Source organism: Boleophthalmus pectinirostris, unplaced genomic scaffold, assembly GCF_026225935.1.
Source record: "Boleophthalmus pectinirostris isolate CB_2022bp ecotype Guang Dong unplaced genomic scaffold, ASM2622593v1 HiC_scaffold_15, whole genome shotgun sequence".
Taxonomy (NCBI): domain Eukaryota; kingdom Metazoa; phylum Chordata; class Actinopteri; order Gobiiformes; family Gobiidae; genus Boleophthalmus; species Boleophthalmus pectinirostris.
In genome coordinates, this window is record NW_026571070.1 from 29,282,064 (window position 1) to 29,308,064 (window position 26,001).

The 26,001-nt window shown below is 39.2% G+C and overlaps 1 protein-coding gene across 1 annotated transcript in view; it reads left to right on the forward strand.

The window, feature by feature from the left end:
* Positions 1-26,001, forward strand: part of pard3aa (par-3 family cell polarity regulator alpha, a) — an 826,722-nt gene that overhangs the window by 176,563 nt on the left and 624,158 nt on the right. Inside the window, exon 3 of the mRNA XM_055151054.1 lies at positions 565-736. Coding sequence (XP_055007029.1) covers positions 565-736 — 172 coding nt within the window. The remainder of the gene's footprint in view (positions 1-564; positions 737-26,001) is intronic.

Consider the following 26,001-nt stretch of genomic DNA (forward strand, 5'->3'; position numbering starts at 1 on the left):
CCAAGAGAATTTTTTTGTGTTTTATAAATCGTTTTGTTGCTTGTTTAGAGGATGGAAACTCGTTTATGCGACACATTTGGCATTTTCACTGTTTTGATGATTAAAATGTTTGTGTTTCATATGAACTTTGCACAAGAAGTGGTTTAACAAAGACTTTTAGTATCACAGCCATGATTTAGCTTTATTTTTTAGTGAACCATATCGAATCTGAGATATGATATCCAGCCCTAGACGTGATGCTTACAGATAGATGTTCTGTACCAAGAGCAATTTACCTTCCGCAGTGACATAAAGAATGAGAGATTTCTGAAGTATGTTTCCCGTACAGTATTGGTGGTGAAGAAGAGAAGATGGAGAGGTTGAGGAGACTCATAGTTCTGCTGTGGTTAAGATTGGATAGACAGTTGTGACGTTGATTCTAATGGCAAAACAAGGAAGAGAGTGAACTTTATTGGCTGACTGTAACAAGAAGGGAAGTAAATATGAACTAAATGAATATGCTTTTATATGCTTATGCTTTAATAATGTGCAATGTAGTAACCTGTAGTTCTGTCTCGTCTCCAGTTGGTGGCAGTATACGAAGAGCAGGACCCTCATAACGGAGGAGATGGGACCAGCGCCAGCTCGGGTACCCAGAGTCCAGAGCCCTTCCCCGTGGACCTGAACTCGGCCTCGGCCTTCCAGCCCTACCAGGCCCACAGCGAGATCGAGGTCACGCCCTCCGCTCTCAGATCTAGTGAGTACATCTGTGATTTAACTAAAGCAATGGAGATGTGGTTTTAAATGTTGAGCTGGCTGTTTGGCGTGTTGGTGTATGAGTTAAAGCATATCAATGAGAGAAGTGATGTTTGTCAGGAATCTCTTATTTAATATGTGCGAGTTTTCTCAAAGTACAGTGGTACTGACTTTTCTGAGTTTTTTTGAGAACTTTTTTAAGACGAAGTGGGATAGCAAAAGAAAAATTGTATTCTGTCAGCTGGACAAAAGTTTGAAGAAGCTGCTTGAATGAGCTGTGAAATATCTTCACAAAGAAAGTTTTGTCCAGTTGACAGAAATGAATTTTTCTTTTGCTCTGGATCCTAGCTGGACGACCTGGGATTATACAGACATGACAAGGGGTAGTATGAATATTCTGTTTACTGATAATTGTGAACATAGATATTTCCCCATTTTCTCCCGCTTTATCTGGGACTGGGTCACGGGGGCAGCAATCTCAACATCGAGACCCAGACTTTTCTCACCCCAACTCCTCTAGCGGGATTCAAGGCTTTCCCAAGCCAGCTCCAAGTGGGACAGGAACACCTCTCCAGGAAGGCGTTTAAGAGGCAGATGTTGAATAGATGTCCTCCCATCGGCTGCTCCTCTCCAAGTGGAGGAACAGCGGCTCTACTCTGAGCTCCCACTGAGGACAACAGCTCCTCACCCTATCTATAAGGGAACTCCCAACCAGAAATTCATGAGGACCACCTGTGTCCACGATCTTGTCCTTTTAGTCATTCCCAAGGCTCATGACCAAAAGGACAAAATCATGGAGGTGAGGGTAGACAGTACAACTCCACCAATAATTAATTTCCATCTAGATGTTTATGCCATGTTAACTTTAACCACGTTTGATTAGACAAAGCCATAACATTGCATAATATGTGGCCATACCAACTTGTCAAAGCCTGATCTTTTCAGATCTCAGAAGCTCAACAAGGCCGGCCCGGTTAGTACTTGTACTTTGATGGGAGACGACTGGGAAAATCGGGTGCCACAGGCAAAAACTGTCAATGTGTCCTTAGGCAAGGCACTTCACCCACATTGTCTAGTATGAAAGTGGTGTGTGTGTGAGTGAGTCTGCCCCAGGGAAACTGTGGCTCCAATAGTAGCTTACCCCACTAAGTGTGGAGGGAATGAATAATGCTCTGTAAAGCGTCTTTGAGTGTCCACAAAAACTCTATATAAAACTGATGCATTATTATTCACTAGAAAAGTTACACTGAGCACCTTTAAGTCCTAATCCCTGCACTTTACAGTACAGCTAAACTTGCTTAATTTGTATTCCTTCCAAGAAACTTTGATCGATCTAAAACTTTTCTCTAACTTCACAATCCCTTGGTACTTTGGATCAAAACCACAACTTAGTCCAACTTATTCACAAAGTTGCACACACTTTTCAGTCTAGTCAAGAAGCAGACCAAAGTACATCTCTGCTCTGTTCCTCGGTGTGAAGTGAAGTCAAAGAATCCTCCCGCTGCTTCGTCTGACATACCTTTAAGAGTGACTGTGTACCAGGGGAATACCGTTCTCCAACACATCCAGACAGGTAGCACACCCCACAAGAGAGGACGGGACACTTTTTCCATGCTCCAGTAAGAATACACAATCAAAAACGCACACTTAGACACAAAATGGCCGACACACGTCCCCATACTAAAACGTAGCTGGTGTTCAAATGTCCACACACCATGAAGTGGAACCAACCCCTGACAAAGGCCTGTCTGGGAATGTGCATTTAAAGGGGAGGGCTTGTATAGGCAGAGACGCTTTTCCCCATTGGAGCGCTGTCAAGTCCATACATTCACTTTCTAGTATGGTTCATGGATTATTTTCTTATTTTGTCTGTGTATGGATATGTCATTGCTCTGCCTGGAATGTTCCACAGTATGACATTAAACAGCACAACATACATTTGTTCAATTACAGGTGGTTTTATAGCTCAAAAATACCTACAAATCAGACATTCTGACTGTGAGCGGGGTCGCCTCTGTATGGATCTGACCTGTAACTTGATCTGGTTTAGTCTCCGTGAAGATAGAACGTTTAATGCCACACTGTGAAACATTCCATACAGTTCAATATAATTCTAAAGATATTCAGGAAAAGTTCATTTCTGTCCTGTGAATGTGACATTTTTAGTATCAATACCTGCAAAAATGAGTATCTAGTTTCAATATTAGTTTTAGTATTGATTAGTATTTTATTTTAGATTTTTTAAATTTTGACAACCCTGACCACAAAAAAACACTGACAGTCTGTGAAAGAAGTTTTCAGCTTGTCCAAGAAAGTGTGGAAGTAAAAGGCTGGAGGCCAACTGGACGTCTTAAGCAGGAAAAAAGTGAACATAGTATGATCTTTGAGTGTTGAAGCCCCTTGACTCCGCTTCCAGAGGAGGAGGTTTATAAAGCAAGTGTGGTGAGACTATGAAGGTCAGTACACTGAAAAAAATTACTTGTAATATTTATTAGAAAAAATCCTTGTAAAAATTTGCACTAGCACTTTTTAAGTAAATTTACTGCTGTAATATCAGGTGCAATCTAATTGTCAGTGTGAAGTAAAATGCAATTACTATCATGATTAACAGTCATGAATTTACTGAGTAATTGTTACTCAATTTTTTAAAAGTTAGAAGTCATATTCATGTAAATAAATTTGATTGACTGATTGATTTTTATTTTGAGTTTATGCCAAGAGAGAAACTAAAATCGTATTAAAATCTAATCAAAATACGTACACATCGTGAACAACAGAAAATGTTAGTTAAATATATAAAATATTGTCATAATTAATTGCATTGCTATGATGAAATAATTAATTAAATATATATCTAGTATTTATTGATGTATAATGTATAATGTACTTTTCCACCTTCAAGGCTCAAAGCGCTTTACAACAAGAAACCACTCACCCATTCACACACACACTCACACACCATGCAGACACTGGGGGTGCGGTAGGTTAAGTGTCTTGCCCAAGGACACAACAACAGTATTCATCTGTGGGAGATGGAATCACACCACCAGTCATAAAATATGACCCAATTTAAATTGTAATTCAGTGAAGTACAGTTACCTAAAACCTATACTTAAGTACAGTACTTTACTACTTTTACGTCATTACTTTCCACCAGTGGATTTAACAACCAGGGTTACAGAGGGTATTACTTTTCTAAGGGGTATTAACTGCTACACATACAGTATTTAGATCACCATGTTACCTTTGATTGTATAGAAAATTTGACATTTGCAGAAAACAATGTATTAACATGTTTCGCTTTTGATGCTCTGAGTCCCCCTTCCTTTTGCTCTCCATGCTAAGTCTCTCCCCACAGTGTGCGTACACCCCACTAATAAAACTACTGCACATCGCTTCAGGTTTCAGGTGAGTGGGTCAGTGGATCTGATCGCACAACCAGTGATGTTTTTTTTTTTTTTTTTTTTTTATGTCAAGAGCAGGATTCAAACCGCCATCCTTTGGATCAGTGGACAAACGCTCTACCAACTGAGCTGCTGTTGCCCCAGCCCCAGATACGTAGCTGGCAAGTGCAGGGACTTATCTAGAAGGATCTTGGTATTAGTATTTGTGGGTTTGGGAGTAGCGACTGTAAAAACCTTTCAAACATACTGGTGATTATAGAGTAGAACTTACTCATGAAATACAATACTTTGACTACATGAGTAAAATAATTACATTTTGTTCATTGCTATTAAATAAGTTGTATTTCTCACAGAATTATGTTATTTAAGTGTAAAAATTACCCTAGTTAATTTAGATTTTACTAGCCCCAGAAGTTGTTTTTTTCAGTGTAATATGCCACAATTTAGATAATGGTTTGCCAATGTTTTGCCAAGGGAAGATAATCGTGTTACTATAGCTCCTGTGGGTCAATGTTAAACTGAAAGATGTATGTGGAGGATAAATTACTTAAATTCTCTTACATAGACTATGCATGAAGTTTAATTGTCCTAACAGATTTTCAAAAATAGTTTTTCCAATTATATTACTCTATTTCCTGTTTCATCAAAATCACAATTAAACTTCTGTCGTCTACCATCCAACTTGCAAACAATACAACTTTTAAACGTGTAAATTAGCTGTTGTGTGATTTAAATTTCAAAACCATAACACTTTAGTTGATGTCATTAGTTGTTGCGCTGTTTTCACACCCACACGTCTCCTCTGCCTCGGTCTCTGCCTCGGTCTGTCGTGAACTTTAAATAACGTTAGCATTTAGCACATTTAATGATACGATCACAGCACAGGGCACGACGTACTGCCTACACACAGTCCATTCTCCTGTTTGTATTCTTGTGTGGAATATAATGACAGTGAAGGAACAGAGAAGAGTGGACCTGAGTCAGTTCGCTCTATGTAACCCATGGCAACTTCATTTAACTAGCGGCAGAAGAAGTACTCAGTTTAAGTAAAATTAAAAGTATGACATGACAAAAATCTATGCAAGTGAAAGTAATAGAGTAGCAGTTTAAAAATGTACTTAAAGAGCAAAAAGTAAAAGTATTTCACACAGATTTTGAGGTCTAATAAAGTTTTTGATAAAGATTTGGGCTGAATTTTGGTCAACAGAAACAACTGAATTGACCATAGCTGTTTTTATTTGTTTATTTTATTTATTTTTTTGGTGAAACTATGAGCATATTAAAAATAAACCATCAGTCTTTTTAACTGGTCTCAAACTACAATAAAAAATACTTTTACTTCTCAGTTGAGTTTAAAAATGTAGTGAAGTACAGATACCTGCTCTCAAATGTAGTAAAGTAAAAGTTAGTATCCACTGGCGACAGAAGCTCAGTTGGTTAGAGCGTTTGTACACTAATCAGAAGGTTGGTGGTTAGAATCCCGGTCTTGACATTAACATCACATGTTGGCAGAGCAATTCCAGCTTCTACGGATGAATGCTGTTGTTGTGTCCTTGGGCAAGACACTTAACCCTCCTTACTCAGTGTCTGCATTCACTAGTGTGTGAGTGGATGACTGGCTCCTTGAGGTAAAGCGCTTTGAGTGGAAAGGTGCTTTATAAAAATGTGATCCATTGGGGGTGCGGTAGGTTAAGTGTCTTGCCCAAGGACACAACAACAGTATTAATCTGTGTGAGCGGGAATGGCACCACCAATTGTATAAAATGTGACCCATTTACCACTTTAAAATGTTCTTAAGTACAGATTTACTTTAGTACAGTAATTTACTACTTCATTACTTTCCACCAGTGGATTTAACAACCATGGAGCGTTACCTCTATAGGGTATTAACCGCTAACACATATTTAGATCTCCATGTTACCTTTTAATGTATAGAAAAGTCTACATTTGCAGAAAACAGCGTATTCAAATGAAACAGAACGTGTACACCAAAGTTCTTGTAGAGATGCAAATGCAAGGAGCAGCAAGATCAAAGTGAAAAAATGCATAGCATTCAGATGTCCAAACGCTTTTTTATTTTTAAATAATGTTTAGACGAAAAAAGCCTTCGTTAGATATTTTTCTTACTGTGCCGTGGTCCGTACTGTGATCCAAAGCAAGAAAAAATCTGACGAAAGCTTTTTTTCACCTAAATGTTATTATAGATTTTGGACATCGACCATCTGAGTGTGATATGCATTTTTTCACTTTTATAGAATATGTTTAATACATTGTTGTCTTAACATGTTTTCACTTTCACTTTTGAAGCTCTGCGTCTCCCTTTCCTTTGCTCTCTGCGCTAAGTCTCTCCCCCCTTCAGAGCAACACAGTGGGCATGCACCCCACTAATAAAACTAATGTACATCGCTTCAGGTTTGTGAAGTTGTAGTGTATTGTTTTGTATACAGGGCAAACTGAAGTGTGCAGAGAAAACCCAAACAGACAGTAGGTGAGTTGGTAGAGGGTTTGTCCACTGATCTGAAGGTCCCACTCTGGAAATGCTGTCACTGTGTCTTTAGGCAAGACACTTAACCCACCTCGTGTCTGTGTACTCTGCTGTGTGAATGGGTGAGTTGTTTCTTGATGTAAAGCGCAAGAGAACATGAACACAACTCCACACAATGACCAGAGTTGAACCCAGAACCTTCTTGAGTGCTCACCATTCAACTACTGTCCCAATTATGAAAACAGGCAGGTAGCAGAAAGTTTTTGTTTGTTTGTTTTTCAGATACCAAAAGAGCACTGAGATTGCCATTAGTCTTTTAAAACTTTCCTGTTAATCAAATGAAGTTGAAATCGAGTTTGAAATCACGCCAAGCAGTTCATTAAGCTAAACCTGATTTCAAATGCATATAGTGTACCTCTATGACCTCCTGTTTCTATATATATACCTCCGCCATGCATTCTTAACTCTGATCTCCTCCTCTCCGAAGCACTTAAGACCTATATTATGACCCACCATAATAGAATACATACTGCAGATGGACAGACCGGCTGACTGGCAACTCCGATTAGCCAAGCTCGGCAGGCTACCTCTGGAGATGCAGATGAGAAAATGACTGGCAACCATTTGATTTTCAGACTACCCCGAGCTCCGTGGCGCCGGGGCAGATGTGATCGGAGAATTGCGCCTATTAAAATCATAACCACCGAGCGAGCATATCGATTGTTTTTGCCCTCTCTGTTATTCCTGCTTAGCTTGGCGTGCGAGCGTGCGCGGCGCAGGTCAAATGGCTAATAATTGTCGGCGAGATGAGATGTAAATTACAGTAATGAGTGTAATTTTAATTACACGGTGGCTGCCGCTGCCCGTACGCTCCGCTGATTTAGAATTTTTCAGAAGTTAAATACAAAATGTCTCAAACTTTAAATTAACACGGTTGCTTTGCGGAATGGGGAATGAATCGGCGAAGTTTCATGATGAGATTTGAGAAAAGGTTGTAAGATGTTGGCGAGGAGGAGCTAACTGAAGGATTGGCTTGCTGTGCATGTACGGGCTCATAATAAAAGCTGAACTTGCAGGTTTTACACAGAAAGGTCAAGAAAGTGAACCTGCAACATTTGTGTTTTTGCTGCTGACATTTTAACCCTATCCCAGAAAACTCTTCCAATAGTAGCTACATATACACAGAAAGCATAAGCTCCAATGAAGAAATAGTTAGAAATGTGTAAAAATGTGTTTATTTCAAATCCGCGATCCTACCCAGTGCATATGTTACCCTACTACTACTACTACTACTACTACTACTTCTAACTAGTCAGTAGCAACAATTGCCATGTTTACATGAGAGTTTTAATTCTGAATAAAAATGAATTCCGCTTTAAAAGATCATGTAAACACTTAATTCCTGATGAAAATTATTAACTTACTTTAAACTTAATTCCGAAGTAAGTGGGTGGTTTATTCTGATTTTAAAGCAAATTAATTTATTCCTGGATCATGTAAACATTTATTCTTCTTAAAAATAATTGCGGTCATTCAGGTCATGCTCGTTGAGTCGACTTTCTGACACGATCCGGACAATCCGGTACCACCAATCCTGGTTTCGGGCTTTCATCCACGTCTCTTTGGATTTGTGAGCGGGATGTGGGTGTGGGCTGAGGTAGAGCAACCGTCAACTCAGTTTGTCTTCTTCCTTCCTTCCTCACGTAAAGCGTGATGAGAGAATTCTCCAGCGACTGCTTCATTATCCTCAGAACGACTGTGAAGAAAGTCTGGATCATGTTTGTGTCCGTGGCATAACGACAAACTGAGATGGCAAAAAAGCCGGTGGCAGCTGAAGTGTGTGTTTTCTTCAGGTCGACGTGAATACGTTCGTGTCTCTGTCCAATCAGAACCCTTCCACACCCCCAGATGTTGAGCGGAATTAAATAAAGGCGATTTAATGTGTTTTCCATGTAAACCTCAATTCAGAATTATTATTTCCATGCAAACTCAAAAGAGAATATTTTAATTTCGAACTATTTAATTCAATTAATCCAGAATTTAAAAACATCATGCAAATGTGGGCAATGTAGCCGACAGTGGTTCAGTCCCCCCATACCGAAGTCGCCTGTGAGTGTTGGTGTTGGTCGGATGAACTAATGGCACAGATTGGCAGCATCGCAGTTGTCAGTCTGCCCCAGGTCATGGCACCAAATGGCATCTCTAGCCCTAATTGAATGAAAATGTGCCATCTTGATATTTTGGACATGCATAATTAACTTATTGTTTTTACACCAGATGCCACCATACAAATATTCCGACTGCAATGTAGGCCAAATGTCGGTAACACTTCATAGTAACGACACTATTACTTAATTAGATTGAAAGTTGGCGTAGAATGATTCACTACTCAGTTAAAACTCTAAATCCTAACCTCTTAATTAAGTACTTACTTATTCTTAATAAACAATTTTTCACTCTGAATTAAGGGTTCGTTATTACAGCTATTGAAGTGTTACCCATATGTCTTTACTGAATGTACTTGGCCGAGGTTTGAACCGTTTACCCTTCAGTCGGCGGCCCCACACACACAACAAAACAGTGTATATATATTTCGCTTTTTTATCGATCGAATACTTCAGAAAATCAACAGCCATGCTATGTCACCTCCAGAACACATCGCAGGTGGCTGTTTTATGCCCAGTTTTCCTCCTGACAGGAGCAGCGGTGTGGCTCTCCTCTGGCAGCGCAGTGACAGCAGTCCGGTGCGGGGCCCATTAGAGAGATTGGCTGTGGGGGTGAAGTGTGGACACCTTATCCAGAGGGAGGGAGGCGTTGATCTAATCCATTTGGCTCCCAGCTCTGTCGCCACGGAGCCAAGGCCGCCTGGAAGTCACTTAGAGGGGACAGAGAGAAGCACCAGGACAGAGGAGGAGAGATGCACTGTGGGATCAGAGCGGCTTCGAGATGTGGAGGAGAGGTAGAGTAGTGCATTATGGGTAAGGACAGGGAGATAGAAGAACTGACAATGCACGGTTTGGAGCATTGTGGGTTGCAATGCTTAAAGAAGAGAATTCTTTATTGTACTATATATAATTCTTTCGTGTATTATATAGTTATAATTTATGACATCCATGGACACTAAATCACAGTATTGATCTAAAAGGACTTGATAAAAGAAACAAGTCCGGTGATTTACATCTATATCTGTGTGGTACATACAGTAAACGTCATCACAGCATCACAAGTGCCACAAAGGAAACAATTTTAACATGTCTAAAGAAAGGTTTTGCCCAAAATGTAATTGCAGCAAACACTGAATTCTCCAAAACATTAAAATACACTAGCATATGAATGTAAAAGAAAAGAAAGAAAGATACTTATCGTAGGGAGTTTTGTCCTCTGCATTTGACCCATTCTTGAATGTTGCTGACCATCCAGACATGGGGACAACATACAAACTCTGCACAGAAAGATCCAGGCAAATAGTCCAATGAAGTTAATTTGGTCTTCTGATAATTTATGTAATTAGGCTCTTTTTTCAGAGTTTGTTTTCATACGTGAGAAGGAAACAGCAAAGGCGTGTATACGAGCAACAAAACACAAAGCAGAACAGGAACAACTCAAATCTGCCATTTCTGACACTCTAAAAGAGGAGAACCACATTCTGGACTGGGACGGAGCAAACAACATTGGGACAGAGGAAAATAAACATTGTCTCTGGATTCAAGAGGCAATATAAACAATATAAACCGGGATGAGAGGGCTTTTTTTACTCTTACACACTTGGGATACTGTCCTGAGGAAGTTGGACTGCAGATGGCGCTGTCATCCTGCCTCTACCGATAGGAGGACAGCGCCAAAACCTGTTTAAATCAGCTGACCAGACACGTCACAGCAACATCACGTGAGCAGTCCAAACGGTCAGATATGAAAACAAACTTGGTCTGAAAAAAGAACCTAATACAATTTCATGTTCCTAAATTAAGGCCTTAAAAAGTCTTATGTTGTCCAAGTCTTATTTTTTTTCACAAAGGTCTTAAATTTCATTAGCCTATTTTTTTGTATACTCAACTGGGCTGAAGTGCAAATGGAGGGAAAAAACAAACAAACAAAACAACGTAAAATCATGTAACGTGAATGAACATCTAATTTGGAGTATGCACAATTTTTTTTTCTGGTTTCTGGTGCTGGCAGCAATGAGTAAAGGATCAGTACAGTGGAGGAAGATGTTGGATGGATCATGGGGAAGTGTCAGTTTAATCCACAGTGGCTCATAGATTCTAGATATTGTACCGTCGTTGGTTCGTCATTATTAGAATTGGATCTGGTGTTTTTTGCCCGCGTAATGGGTGCTATGTTGGTCTTAATTTTCATTTGAGTCATCTTAAAAAAGGTCTTAAAGTCTTAAATTTGTGGCAGTCAAACCTGGGGAAGTGTGAATGCTGCCTCTGTGCCATCGAAGCCAAGTGGCAAAACAATGTATGGAACCTCTCTCCAAATCTTGAGCTAGGCTTGGTCAGGACTAAATTAACTGGATAATTTCACATATTGTGCTTTCTGGACATTTTGTTTGTCAGTGGGACCTTCGGAGCTAAAATAAGCCGCCTTCACCTGCCCATCATCTTTATATATTCACTAACCATGTCCCTGTTTCACACTTATTTCACACCCACTCCCCCCTTATCCCCCGACCTATTTGTTATGTCAACTCCTAATCACCCTCCTGCTCTGTAGAGGGAGCCGTGGAGCGCGCTGGGTATTTCTCCAAAGTGCTGAGAAGTGGGCGAACGATCATAACATCATAAAAACCATCACGACGTCTTAATACCACCTTGGGCTTCTTATAACTAATTATTACATGTTAAATATATAGCCCGGACAGTGAACTGAAGCTAACTTAATGTGCTAACCGTGACGGAAAAAGCACCAGTCAGCAGCATTGGGATCAGTAAGCTAGTTTTTATTACTCCTGTTGCAATAAAGTTTGACTCGCTGGACGCCTGAAAGGTCTAGACCGGTGAGTTTGCCGAGTGCTTTATTACTTCCTGTGTAGGGGCCCGGGGAGTATGGTACCGCGGGTCACTAAAAGCTACACAAGAGTAGATTAGAAAACAAAGTTGGTCTCGCGGTGACATGTAAAAATAGAGCGTAGCGTTAAAGAAAGATGGAGGTTATAGGGTACATGGGAAGGCAGAGTAACTTTGTTTGCACAGACGACTAGATAACCGGATAGGGCTGTTTGTCAAAGTTGCGCGGCTGGAGGAAATATGGCCGCCCTGACCTCTCGCCGCCTCGTGGGATTCTGAAGTTCGGGTTTGTTGGGTCGTAATGTAAACGTGAAGTAAGATGCGTGATGGAGGTTAAAGGGCGTAGTGTGGTTGGCTAAACAGGATAATTTGTCTCAATCAGTACAATGGGCAGTAAAAATTCAACATCTAGATAACTCGGTAATAGTCATGTAGGAGGTGTGATGAAGGTTTTTCTCAGTGATTACAATGGCCAGTGAAATCAGATAACTTAAATAAACAGATAACCAGCTGTGAGTGATATTTAGTTACATTTACTTGACTAACTTTTAGTGTTTAGCAATAGTGTGCATGACTTTAATAAGTAGGCATGACGACCTGGGGTGGACGTCAATATTTAGTCTATAACAATTTAATAACGCCACTTTTTATACAAACTACTTTGCAAATTAGTATATTTATTTTTGCTCACATTAATTGCCTGTGTACTGAGCCATTTTTGAGTCAAAATAGAGAAATCTAGACCATTGTAACTATTGGACTGGATTTGATTAGCCAGGCTGGTGCCACCTAGTGCCTCCGCTCAATTTAATTTCTCTCCAGAAGTGCAAGTTTGGGCACCAGCCAATCAGCGAAGAGCCATATATTCTGTGTTGTCAATGATTCCCGAGATCGAGGATTTAAGGTCGGAATAAAGAGAATGTTTGGTGAATTTTATCAAGGGGAAAGACGTTAGTGTCCTTCTTCCTACGGGATTTGGGAAAAGCTTAATATACCAGTTAGCCCCGTTAGCAGCGCATTACATACGTTACGACCAAATAGCAGTAATTGGTTAAATGAAAAAGTACCCGCCTGCCATACCAAAGTAAATGATGAATCAGGCTAGTATTTGACACCATCTTTGTACAAACAGGGTTGTTAGTTTCTACTCCTGTATCTTGTTTATGCAGCTAAACCTTCAGGACCGTTGTTATCTGTGTATTGATTATAATGCATCTAGAAAGCATATGAGTGACATGACAGCTCTACACATGTGTAATACACTTACTACACAAAATGTACATTCATGAAGATCATGAAGAGATACTTAAAACAACAGTGCACTGGTCAGACAGGTGCACTTATAATACAGCCTGATGTGTAACAAACATCCCCTTAAACACAGCCATGGATCTATAATGTGGTTGGAACAGTGTGCTCATGCTCACCTCTCACAGATGCAAAACTATGTCTTTCTTGAAGAAGTGACATAAAGGCAAAGTAGGTCCAGAGCACACACATGTTCCTCTACACGTGCAATGGTGCTGTGCTGTTATCCCACTGACACTGACACTAATTATACTTTACACAGGCGATGATTTTCGATTTTATTGGTGAAACCCGTGCTTGTCTTGATTGCCCTGACCGCATGCCACTGCTTTTCAGAATACTTTTCAAGCAGCATACTCCTACTTGAGTAACTTTTTTTTTTACGTAACAGTACTGTTAAAGTTTTGGTTACTCCTCCCGCTCTGAGTAAGTCTAGCTTTATGTTTTCACTAAATATTTTGAACATTTATGTTTCTTACACCACTCCTTCTCATATTATTTATGTTTTTCTCATTTTTGTCTATCTTAAACTAACAGATTCTGTGCTTTATTTAATGTTTTGTCCTTCAAATTACATTCACTTTAAATAATAAACCATCTCGACAGTTACTCTTTAAGTTAGTCTTACTTGAATAGTATTTTACCCACTCACTTTTTTATGATTGAGTAATTTCTTGGACTTCTACTTGATACTTCTACTTGAGCAATACTATTTTGAAGTAACTACTCTTACTTAAGTAAAATTTTTGGCTACTTTACCAATTTGTAATAATGGCTTGTTATTGTTTATTCTATTTTGTTTTGTAAGAAATATAACTTAATACATTTATAGGTATGTAGAAATTAAAAAGGACCAATAGTACATATGTTTTTTGACAAATACTTGAGAAATACTTGATATATTTGAACCACCATAGAAATATTTGAACCACTTCTTGATTTGCTGTTGCATATTTCAAATAGTTTGTTTTAGCTGTAATATAGTGTCATAAAAATTACATAAATACATTAAAATAACATTATTATTCACAGTAGAGGTAGTAGTAGTATATTTGTCAACATCATCCATCCACAAGTTGCTAAAGAGCATTTCAACAGGTAGGGCATCTGGCTTAAAACCTTAACTGTTTCCCCGCTTTAATTGAAAACCTCTTACTTAGCACTATAAACCATTGTATTAGCATTGGTTGGCGTGGTGAAGGTCAGGTTGAAAGCGGGGCAGATGGCCAAAGGCGGTGGCATTGGCCCGGGGCACTGGGGCTCTACAAAGGCTCGGGGCTGTTTAGCATCTCTTTGTCTCCATCAGGCTGGTCCCTTGGGTGCCCCGGTTTACCATACCCACCCACACCCCTCTCATTAGCGCAGCTCGTCTGTATGTGACGGGCTCCTCCTGTCTGATTAATAATGTGTTAGCGACGGGTTCAGACTGTGTAAGTAAGTGCGAGCATGGGCGGGTTTTATACTGTTTATAATTTTGTACGATTAAAGCGGGGGTATCTGAGGAAGTATGTTTTGAAATCTAACTTGCTTCTAGTTCTCATAAACCCTTCGGCACAACACTATTCATACTTTATTTGGCCACTTGCACAGCCTTAAAGTGAAACGAGGTGAGCCACCGTTTGCACAGCCAATCTCCTCTCATCCCAGAGCGTCTTCTAGTGAGTCTCATGGTGAATTTGTAACAGATAAAATGTTGTGTAATTAGATGAATACAGCATGCAGTGGTTTGGTTTTTCTCACAAATGTATGCTTTTACGACTTTCTGGGGGGGAATAAATAATGTGTTATTTTATGAGAAAAGAAATGTGTGTACATCAGTTTTAAAGTCGTATATGGAGCTATTCATTATAACTTTTAAATTTATTATTTACTATGTACTATGTAACAACATGTAATTACATAGTACTAAGGGTTAAGGTTTTTAGAGGAGTTGATTAAGTGTATCTTCCTCATTAAGTACATTTTGTTAGAGTACTTAATGAGGTAGGTATAATGTATTAAGAGCAGTGTAAAGTCATGTGTAAAGACAACAAAATTATAAAGTGTATAATAAAGTGAAAAGACACTTAAGTGCAAAACACAGATACTTTTTTTTCTGGTATCTGCTGTGGTCCTTGATCTATATGCCTTCTGCACTATTTACTGTTTGCACTAGACCCACATAAGAAATTGCCTTTTATTCCTGCTGTTAATACTTGATCTGACTTGAACTGCCCTGTACATTACACTAGTGTTTTTAGTTTAATTTATTTATCTGTGGTTACTGTAGTGGTTAGAGATGATGTGTGATGAGATGATTTGTTGTGTCTATGCACGTAAATGTTGTCAGGTTTTGTACTTTAATGTTTGTCCTGTCTTGTGTGCACATGGGATAGAGAGAAACGTAATTTCGATTTCTTTGTATGCCTAGTTTATGTGAAGAAATTGACAACAAAGCTAACTTTGAACTTTGGTCCATTCTGTGCAGAGCAATAGTGACTATCAATTGGTGGTGTTCTGATACTATTTTTGGGGGGATCCGATCTGATACTGATACCACATAGTGTGAAGAAGTAGACTAATTCTACTGAATTTTGTTACAGTACAAGACTAATAAATACATCTACTAAAAGGCGCTCTCTAAAGAAAATCTACAGAATAAATTTGATTTTCAGAACTAAGCACTGATGATGATCATGACCATAAGTAGTGCTGATTTAAGCATGCACTTTCCTAATGTGTTACTTTCTACAGCAGTGCATGGATAAAAACAACAGTGAGGCCTGTAAAAAGACGCTTATCCTTAGAACGCATGGCTAATTCTGCAGAGTAAACTTACTCCGAGTTAGCGCTGTTGCTGCTGTTGTCGGGCTGCATTCTCCGTAGCCCAGTTTTTCTACTAAGTTCAGCATCCACTCTAAAAGCTAAATTAAGGTATCCATGAGGTAACACAAATGTCTTTTCTGTTATTATTAGGGTGAGTCTGCAAAGCCTCCACAATCTAGTTAATATGCTCTGGGCATTAGCAGTAGCATTAACCACTGCACTCGCATCTACAGGTCCTCATTGTGGACAATACAGGGTGGTATGGGATCGGTGATTTGGGCTGAGTATTCGCCGATACCTGAAAATATGCAGTATCAGAGCTTTTGCTGACACTAGTATCGGTATCGGAACAACCCAACTGTCAATAGTCACACTGTATATCTCTTAAGTATCATGTTTATTTAAAATGCAGTATATATTTAAAATACAGTATATGTAATCTGCAACACCTTGTAGTACACTGGAACTGCATCTACTTACTATTCATACACATTGGTTAGCTGTCAAGACTTAAGAAAAACAACATCACATAAACAAGAGTAGACCGCTGGGGTTGGTCTTAACTTGTGGAGGCTATTGCAGCATCATTCTGGCTCTCCTCTCCTTTCCTCTCCTCTTCTCTCACTCTCCTCTTTTCTGTTTTCCATCAGATTTTCAAAGATAGCACGTGCCCCAGAGCGCTGTCGAAATGCCAGAGCTCTCCGCTAACGTGATCGCTAACAGAATGCTTATGTTGGCGCGCAATCACAGCTGGAATCGAAGCTAAACATTTTCTCATAGGCGGCCGCTTGATTATTTTTCTTTTATGGAGTTAGCCGTGACATGGGCTAGAACATTAGGGGCGCATTATTCTGACAGTGTGGAGAGGAGAGACGGAGCAGGCCCTCTTCCGTGATGTGCTCCATGTGAGTGATAGTGCGGGGGAGATGTCTGCGCCGATGAGTTTGGCAAGCTGTTTCATTTTCGGTAAGTGTGTGTGAAGATTTGGTTTTCTTTCCAGCAGAATTGCAAAATATGAGGAGATTTTGTCATATGTTTTGATTCACTGAACACGATGACTCTTTTAGGACATTTAGCATCTCCTTAAAGGCCATCCATAATCTTGAAGAACATATTTATTGTGTTCATGTGGTTTGAATTAGCTTTTAAACATGCTTTTGGTCACTTTGAGGTAAGTATTTCATAAGGAAAATGTGCTTTAGAAACTTCACCTCTGTTTCCAATGAGGGAACTAGGTACCCGACAGGTACAGGCAAATAGTTGCTGAAACTGACGGGTTTAAACGTTCTTGCATTTTACAGGTGGGTATGCGGGCGGGTAGTATTTACACATGGGCAGGTCAGGACTAAATTAGGACTACACCAGGACTACACCAGGACTACACCGGGACTAAACTTGGACTTAAGAGAGAGAGAACCCCCAAGCCCGCGGAGCAGGGTGTGTGCAAAGCACGATCGGGCGATATCTGTGCTTACCTCCATGCGGTGCGTAGCTTGCACTGGTCCTTTTGCCTACAGTCACATGACAATCTACACAGGCGCACCTCCGAGTCTGCCCTGACAGTGAGTTCTGGTTCAGTCCTGGTTCAGTCCTGGTTCAGTCCTGGTTCAGTCCTGGTTCAGTCCTGGTTCAGTCCTGGTTCAGTCCTGGTTCAGTCCTGGTTCAGTCCTGGTTCAGTCCTGGTTCAGTCCTGGAATCAGTCCTAGGTCCTGTGAAGTGCAGTGATGACAGTATTTGTACTGAAGAAAGTGTAACCATTTCATTTCATTTTGTGATTGCGACTTTTGGAAGTCATAACTTTTCAATTCATATTCTGATGGACGCTTCTGTTAGAATGCACAGGCATGGGAAGGTAACGGGTGGAATAATGGGTCCAGACCGGAGCGGGTCTCCAAAAATGGACACGTGCAGGACTCTGGTATCACAGCCGTGATTTAGCCTTTTTTTCACTGAACTATAACGAATTGTTTTGATATGTATATTGTATTGAATCATATTGAATCGAAAGTGCACTGTATCGAAAAATGTATCATATGGCCTATGTATAGAGGTATGTATCGTATCTGCAATGTCTTAATGATACCCGCCCTAAAGACCATAGTATCAAAATCAGAATTGAAAAGACTGAAGAGAACACATTTTGAATGCAGAATGAGTGCGGTGATGGGTTAAGGACTTAAAAACAGCATTGAGGAAGTTTGGAGATTTATCTATGATGCAACTGTAATGGGAAATTTGAACATAGCCTTTGTGAATGCTCAGAGAAGATGAATGAAGCTAGAATACAATACAAGACACGTATGTGAGTACAGTATACATTTTTACAATATGTCTTCTGAACTGAAAGGCAGTTAACTTGAAAACTACCACTTCATGACATCTTAAGGTGGAACAGAGCACAACTCCAGGTCTGTTTTTGATGAGATTATAATGACAATATAATGAGAAACATTATATTGTCAATTTTTCTGAATATAGGACTTTTAACATTAATACTTGTTGTAAATTTGTAATACTTAATATTTATTTATATATACTATGAACCATCAAAGTCTATGCAGTGCAATTGTAATTCTTCAATGCCTGCTACATCCATTCATCTTTGATTCAACAGAAAGAAAACAGTCAGGGTTTCATTAAAAGTAATACCTCAGAGCTTGGACCTTTAGCTCCCTCTTCTTATGCCTGTAATGCACAACCTTTGTTTGGTCAAATCAATGTCAGCCTTGCTTTCAACACTTGCCCACACTTGTTTCAAATTCAGACCTTCATTTCTTCCAATAATCAAATTTTCATTCAAGTTCTTCATATTGTAATACTTATTTTCAGCTCAACGTCATGAATGCATGCTACATACTGTATTTCAGTCCCAGATTTAAGAGAAAAAACAGTCAAGATCCCATTAAAGAGTGTGCATTATACAAAAAAAGAGCTTTCTTCCATGTTATATGCTCCCTCATCAAAAACATGCCTGAAGAGGTTCCATATGTCATCCATGTATGTTTGAGTAATCCCACGTTCTCCCCTGAGACCTATTACAGTTATGTTTTTAGCCTTTAGACTTTTATTGTCTCCAAGGGGAAATTCAGCAGTTTGATTCTGCACAGAGTAGGGATGGGCATGATTAGTAGACTTATCGATAATTGGTCATTAAGAATTTCGTCGGTTACGTTCATTTTTATTCGACAAATTGAATGTAGGTTGCTGTGCGTAGCGTAAGGAGACGAGGTTGCGTCTGACAGCACAAACACTGGAATTGCGGCCTCACAGTGCCATGTTTGGGCTCTGGCACCTCCTTGGAGACACTGCACCACTCAGTGAGCGCGTTTACATGCACATCAATATCCTGGTTTCATCATGGTGCATGTATACGCTGTATCCCGGTTACTGCAACATAAAGAACTGCGCTAAACCTGTATACATCTGATCTCTGAAAACATGAACCATCTCCAACGTGACACACACACAGAACAGACTCACCATCATCATCATCATCAACATCCCTCTGTCAAAGAAAGAACACCTGTATTCCACTGAATCGTGTCCTTTAGTCCGACAGAAGCTGACTGCATCAACGCTCAAAAGTTTTTAGTTTTTTTTTTTTCCTGCTTAGATTATGTAAATTAGCCATGCAGTTTTAAGTTCTGTTTCTGGAAGACTTGTACAAAGCTGCATTAAACACATTGTAATATCAAACAAGCTGATGTGGCTCTATTGTGGTTATGGTTTATTTGTTGTAAAGTTGAGTTTATTTATGCAGATTAGCAATAATAATGATGATGATGATACATTTTATATAAAAACTTTAATGATGAATCGAAAATCGATCGTAAATTTAAACCCATGCTCCCATACGTGTATATACATTTATTACATACAATAGCAGGATACAAAACAATACATTACAACTTAACAAACCTGATGTGATGTGCAGAAGTTTCATTAGCAAGATATGCCGATTGTCTTTTGATAGCGCTCTGAAGGGGGAGTGACTTAGTGCGGAGAGATGTTGATAAATTGTTTTCAGTGAATATAGCATTTTCAAAACAATTAAAGGTAACATGGTGATCTAAATATGTTATGTGTAAGCAGTTAATACCCCATAGAATTGTAAAAAATTAAACCTTAAATACACTCTCAAAGTTTGGAACCGATAACTGTCCTTTTATTTAACCTGCACATTTTTAGTTAAATCAACGTCAGCCTTGCTTTCAACACTTCCCTACACTTGTTTCCTTGTCTCAAACCATCATTTCTTTCAATAATCAAACTCTCTTTTCATTCTCGTACATCTACTTGAAGCTGTCATCACCGGGGCGCGCGGCAGGGATACCCGACATCCCCTTTGTTTTTCATACTCTCGTCAGCACGTTGACTTAAGGGCTCCAGTTTCCTGCCCACTAACTCAACCCTGCTGGACCACATTGTCTTTGTCGCTTGGGATTAGCCAGCGTAGCAATGATCAAACCCAAAATGGAGCTCTGCGGTGGACTCCCCCCCTTTCACCGGGCCTGGGAGTGGACTTTGTCAGAGGGGAAGGGCACAGTGGTAGAGCGTTTGACTGCAGATCAAGAGGTCCCCGGTTCAAATTTGAGTGCCCCATAGCATTACTGGGGTAGAGTGATGACATGCTCTATTGGCTAAATAGTGCTTCGGATTAGGTTTCTCACGTAATAGGCGAGTGCATGTCTCAGAGGGTTCTGCGATGAAAATACAATCGTTCTCTGGTGGTTGTTTTTCCTGGAAATTGGTATGATAGTTGTCCTGCCATAGATTGAGTATTATACTAAAGTTTCCATGTCTATTGCTAAAAAATGTGAATAGTTTTTTATTATTATTGCATTATACATTTGGATAGAACTGGTGGACAGAGTGCCATATTTATTTTGTAGCTTTTCCTAAAATAGTAGTAATAATAGTAGTAAAAGTAATGGTAATTTAAGGTTTAAGCCCAATTTATGGTCATGTGTTAAATCATCTGTGTCACAATGCAGAGAGTCGGCATTGCCATCGACCGACGTGCACCTCCAAAATTTTGTAACTATGCCTTGAACCAATGCAGACAGCAGCGGAAAATGACGCAGCCTGAATGAATGAATAAAGCTGAATGCAATGCTCTGTAAAGCGTCTTTGTGACATAAAAATGTCTGTGAAAAGCGCTATATAAATAAAGACTTACTTACTTACTTACAGACAAAAAGGGCTATGATTGGCCCTCTTTACATCCACTCTACATACATTTTTGGTACTCTGCTTTCCTGCTTCATTTTGTGTACACGGATGCCAGGTTTAAATCCTCGTCTTCTAGCGTTGTGGCGGTGAATTACAATGGCGCATACACTTTGATTCAGATCCATAAATCAAAAACGATGACGACAAGTCAACTGCGGCAGTGTGAGTTGAGTCGACACAGAACGATAATTCGGCCTTTAGGCAAGATAGATGTTATAGTAGTATGTTTAATTTTAATTTATTTCTTCATAGATTTTGGAATTTTTCTTTAATACAAAGTAACATTGTGGAAATAGTAAGTAATTTCTAAATATGCTAACACATATACACACAAATAGTAATGCAGAGGTATCTCATAAAGGTCAGTTCTGCCATATTAAATCGAAAATAATGGATCCCGTTTTCTAGTGTTTAACAGTATTTGAACATTGCATTTTGTAAATAACAAAATGTAAATGTAGATCATACAGTTTGTAATATTTTATGAAGTACCAGAAAAGTATATCTGCTTTAAAGGAACTCTATTTAGGGTTTTGTTTTCAAATTTCTTAAACTTGACCTAACTAGAACTTTTACTGATAACAGTTTTAATTAGGGCTGGGTATCATTAAGAAGTTGCCAATACGATACATATCTCCATACATAGCCACGATATGATACATATCTCCATACAGTGAGCTTTCGATTCGATACAATATATTTCAAATCGATTCGATTCAATAAAAAATAAAGGCTAAATCATCACTATGTTACTAAAAGTCTTTGTTAAACCACTTCTTGTGCAAAGTTCATATGAAAGACAAAACAGTGAAAATGTCAAATGTGTCACATAAACAAGTTTTCTTCCTCTAAACAAACAACAAAACTGTAGCTCTGTAACAAAATAATTTAGTAAAATATACCAACAAATACTTTTGGCGATATATCGATACAGCAGCCCACGATATCGATACTGTACCATCACATTAAACAATACATATAATATATTGATATTTTTGATATTTTTGTACACCCCTTGTTGTAATTCTGATTTATTCTTAGTTACCTAAACACTGGACATAATGGCCAAGTTATTTATGTTACAATTTAGAATTTGATGTTTTTGTTCTCAAGATGATTAACCCATCAGAAAGCAGAATGAGTCTCACATGAGTCTCTCATTTGGGTTACCAGTTTCAAAGGTAAAATCCAGTTGGTTTAAACCTAAATCCTGAACTGTCTCTCTCTAAACCCTGGCACATGTAGCCAGTCATGAACCAGTGCTAGTACAGCCTCTCCAGCTCAGGGAGGGAATTCTGGAGGCTCTGAGAATGAGACAAACTTGGCTGTGTCCTCTATATGCAGCCCAGGGGATTGTATTGTGATTTTAATACATTTATACATTTTTAAAACAGAAAGAGCAGACTACGTACAGTTCCTTTGTTTAATATAGTTTCTTTTTTGTCACAGACTGAATGTGTTGAATCCCACAATTTCAAGGTATTACTGCGTACACTTTTTGAATGTAGTTGTTGTTGTACTAGAGTTTAAAATAAGTCTTACTCACTGCACATATACTTACCTTCCAAATCCTCATCTACAGAAAATCCATGTTAAACGACTACAGTGAGATAAAGTGTCAATCCGCTGTGAGTCAAACTTAAGTAGAACCCCTCTGGACATCGTGCCGGCGCGCTGTAATTCAGAGCGTGGCGGGGAAGCTTAGCGCACAGTTTTGAAGTTTGAAAAAGTCTTCCTCGAGGCACTAGCTCCTCTCTGCTCTCTATCAGGAGGAGTAGCGCTAGAACCCAGCAGTTCCACGGAGGTGCGTTTGCTTTCTACACCTTGATGTGGTGTGAAGGCAAAAAGTTTCAAAGCAGCCCTTCAACTCCCATTTACCGCAGAGGAAAGTTTTTGCTCAAGTTTGCCCTGGAATAACTTGTACACTCAGAGACTTTTGGGTTATGTAAGCCGAGCGGAGTCGTCATGGTAACAGATTGGGTGATAATGAATCTTAGTGAGAATCTTAATCCTGACTGAGTACACGAGTTCACTGGAGAATACAACTAATTACACTGTCACATTTGAAAATTGTTCCGCAAACTGCTAGAACAACAAACAGCTACCAAATATTTGTACTATTACTGTTGACTACTATTACTGCTACTACTAGTGTTTACTACTATTACTACTACTACTACTACTACTACTACTACTACTACTACTACTACTACGCTATTTTCTGATCTATGTTATAATGTAATTTCCTCATCTTCAACAGACCTGGAGTTGTGTTTTGTTTCATTCACACAAATTTAACACACGAACCCTGCAGACATATGCCCCATCCACACTAGTATGTATTTGAGTCATTCATTATGGATGCAGTGTTCGTTCACACTAATCTGATGGAAAACGGCTCCAGAGACGGAACGACCTGGTGCCACCAGCTCCCATGAATTCATCTGAGTACAGATCTGATCTAGCACTGTGTGGACGCTTGAAAACGCTGATACTCTGATGTAGGAGCTCTAGTTGCGTCCTTATTGGACCACATCACTGTGACATGTGTTTTCCTGATTCGCTGGGTTCGTGACATCGGTCATGTGACGCTATTGCGAAAAACACTTTAAACCAGGGGTTTCAAACTCAAATTTACAGAGGGCCAAAATTAAAAACTGGGACTAAGTCATGGGACAAACTAAATATTTACTGAACATTTTCAACCACATCTGCATGTTTTCTCTTCTTTTGAGATATGTAATGTTAAATCTTTTCTTATTAAAAATAAATGTTTAATAATAGTTTTGCTTACACATTGAATCCAGAACAAGCATAATATAAAATAATAGCAAAACTTTAAATAAATAATGTCTCTATAGTCTATCTGTAGCCAGCGGGCAGCTCTAATACATGTTTGATATGATCCCGCAGGCCAAATGTGGCCCCTGGGCCTGAGTTTGACATGCCTGCTTTAAACAAACCATAGACAAACAGGAAACAGTGCTGCTAGAACTACTTAATACTTTCACACTTGCCATCTTCCTTGGGTTGAAATTGGCTACTGCATTTTCAGACATGGCGCTCCACTTCCTTGTTTTTACCGCCCACGTGATGTAGTGACGACGTGACACCAGCCTACTCACGTGACTAGCATTTCGGGAGGTTCAGACACAGACATGACATATCTGGAAGCAAATCATTTCTGATACGGTGATTTGTTTCAGTGTAGCCTTAGGCTGAGTTGTTCTCTCAGACAGAAAACAACCTGTTCCACCTTGTGATGTCATGTGGTAACAGAGGAAGTTCTCCACTGTGTTTTTACTACAAATTACAAACACCTTCACTAGAATCACTTGGAAGATTTCAGCCATAGAATTTACAATCTCTAATAAACGTAAAAGGTAGCTTTGAAAGTTGAAAACTACCACTGCATGACATCACAAGGTTAACAATAAAGGGTTACAAACGTGTGAATGAAACAAGGTCTGTTTTTGATGCGATAACATTACTTATAACATGACTTAAAGCTCAAAAGAGTCAAATTTGCGTAATGTAGGACCTTTAAAGTCCATCTATATAAACTTTTAACCAAAAATAGAAAATAAAAACCTTTTTTTTTTCCAGTTACTGCACTGAAAAACCTGCTGTCATTACTGTGAGCGGGCTTGCACCTCCACAAACATAACTCTTCCTGCTTGTTTCCATGGAAATGTTGTTCCCTTGGCGATAATCTTCCACAGTATGGCATAAAACTTCTCTATCTCCATGAAAGTTACATTGTTTTAAGAAAAATATTCTATAAACATTCACAACGCAAACTTTTCCTATTAACAGTATCCGCACATTGGCCACTTCTCAAACTAGAACAATTTGAAACAGACAAAATTATCAGGGTTGCTGGATTTCGCCGATAAAGTCTTCCATGCGTCGTGCCAAAAATATTAGCTTTCTATCTTAACGTTTTCCAGACAGCACGTAGCAAGAATCCATATCGCCAACACTTCAGCTGCAACCTTCAAAACACAAAAACAAAAATCCGAAACGGCGAATGCGATGACGGCAGCTTTCCATCAACGCCAGTGTTTTGTGTGTTTGTGCTTTTGATGATTTATTTGGTGTGAGCGAGGGAGGAGGGAGAGGGGGCTGCCGGACGAGTGATAGGGCCTCTGGTTTAAAAGCTTCCGTCCGAATATATGTAGTGTAACGCGCGCACGCTCCGCACTCGCAGTTCAGACGGGCTGTTGAAAGTAAATTCTAATCTCGAAAGGGTTTATTCGCGAGCTATAGGAGGCGGTCTGCACAATGTGATCCAAAGCATACATATTCTGACATATTCTTTCCTTTTTTTCAAACAGTGAGAGAAAATGAACAGGTATGTCAGTACGAGCGGTGATCCTTTGAGTGTCGTCGTGCCTTTGAGCGAGACACTTTTGACGTTTTCTCTGTATATGAATATGGTGCCTGTTTCTGTGGAGATGATCTTTGCGTCTTTTGCGTAATTGCATAGAAAATCCTACAGTGTGGCATTAAACATCTTTTTGATTACGGGTATTTTTATTGTTTAAAAATACACTGAAAAACATGAAGAGAGCAGGGTGGCCTCTCCACAGATCTGATTTCTAACTTGGTTTTGCGTCAAATGCTAGTCTCCGTGGAGAAAGATAAGTTGAATGCCATGCTGCGGAATATTGTAGGCAAAGCAATAGTGTCACCATGGATACAAAAAGATGACAGACCATCCACCAGGAAATTAATATAGTTTTTTTTTTTTTATATATTTGTGATTGTTTCATATATTTTAAATGATTAGTATATAGGGATGTAACAATAACCGAAATATCTTGATATCGTATTGGCAAAGCTCTCACATGTCGTGGTCTATCACAATATATCCAATTACAAGTCTCTTTGCTTAAATGAAGAGTTATGGTGCAGCAATAACTAAAAAAAGACAGAGGGAACTACATAGACCATGATCCTTTGCGCCATTTCAGTGGTATCGCTATAGATATTTTACCACGAGGTTCATACCATGATGATA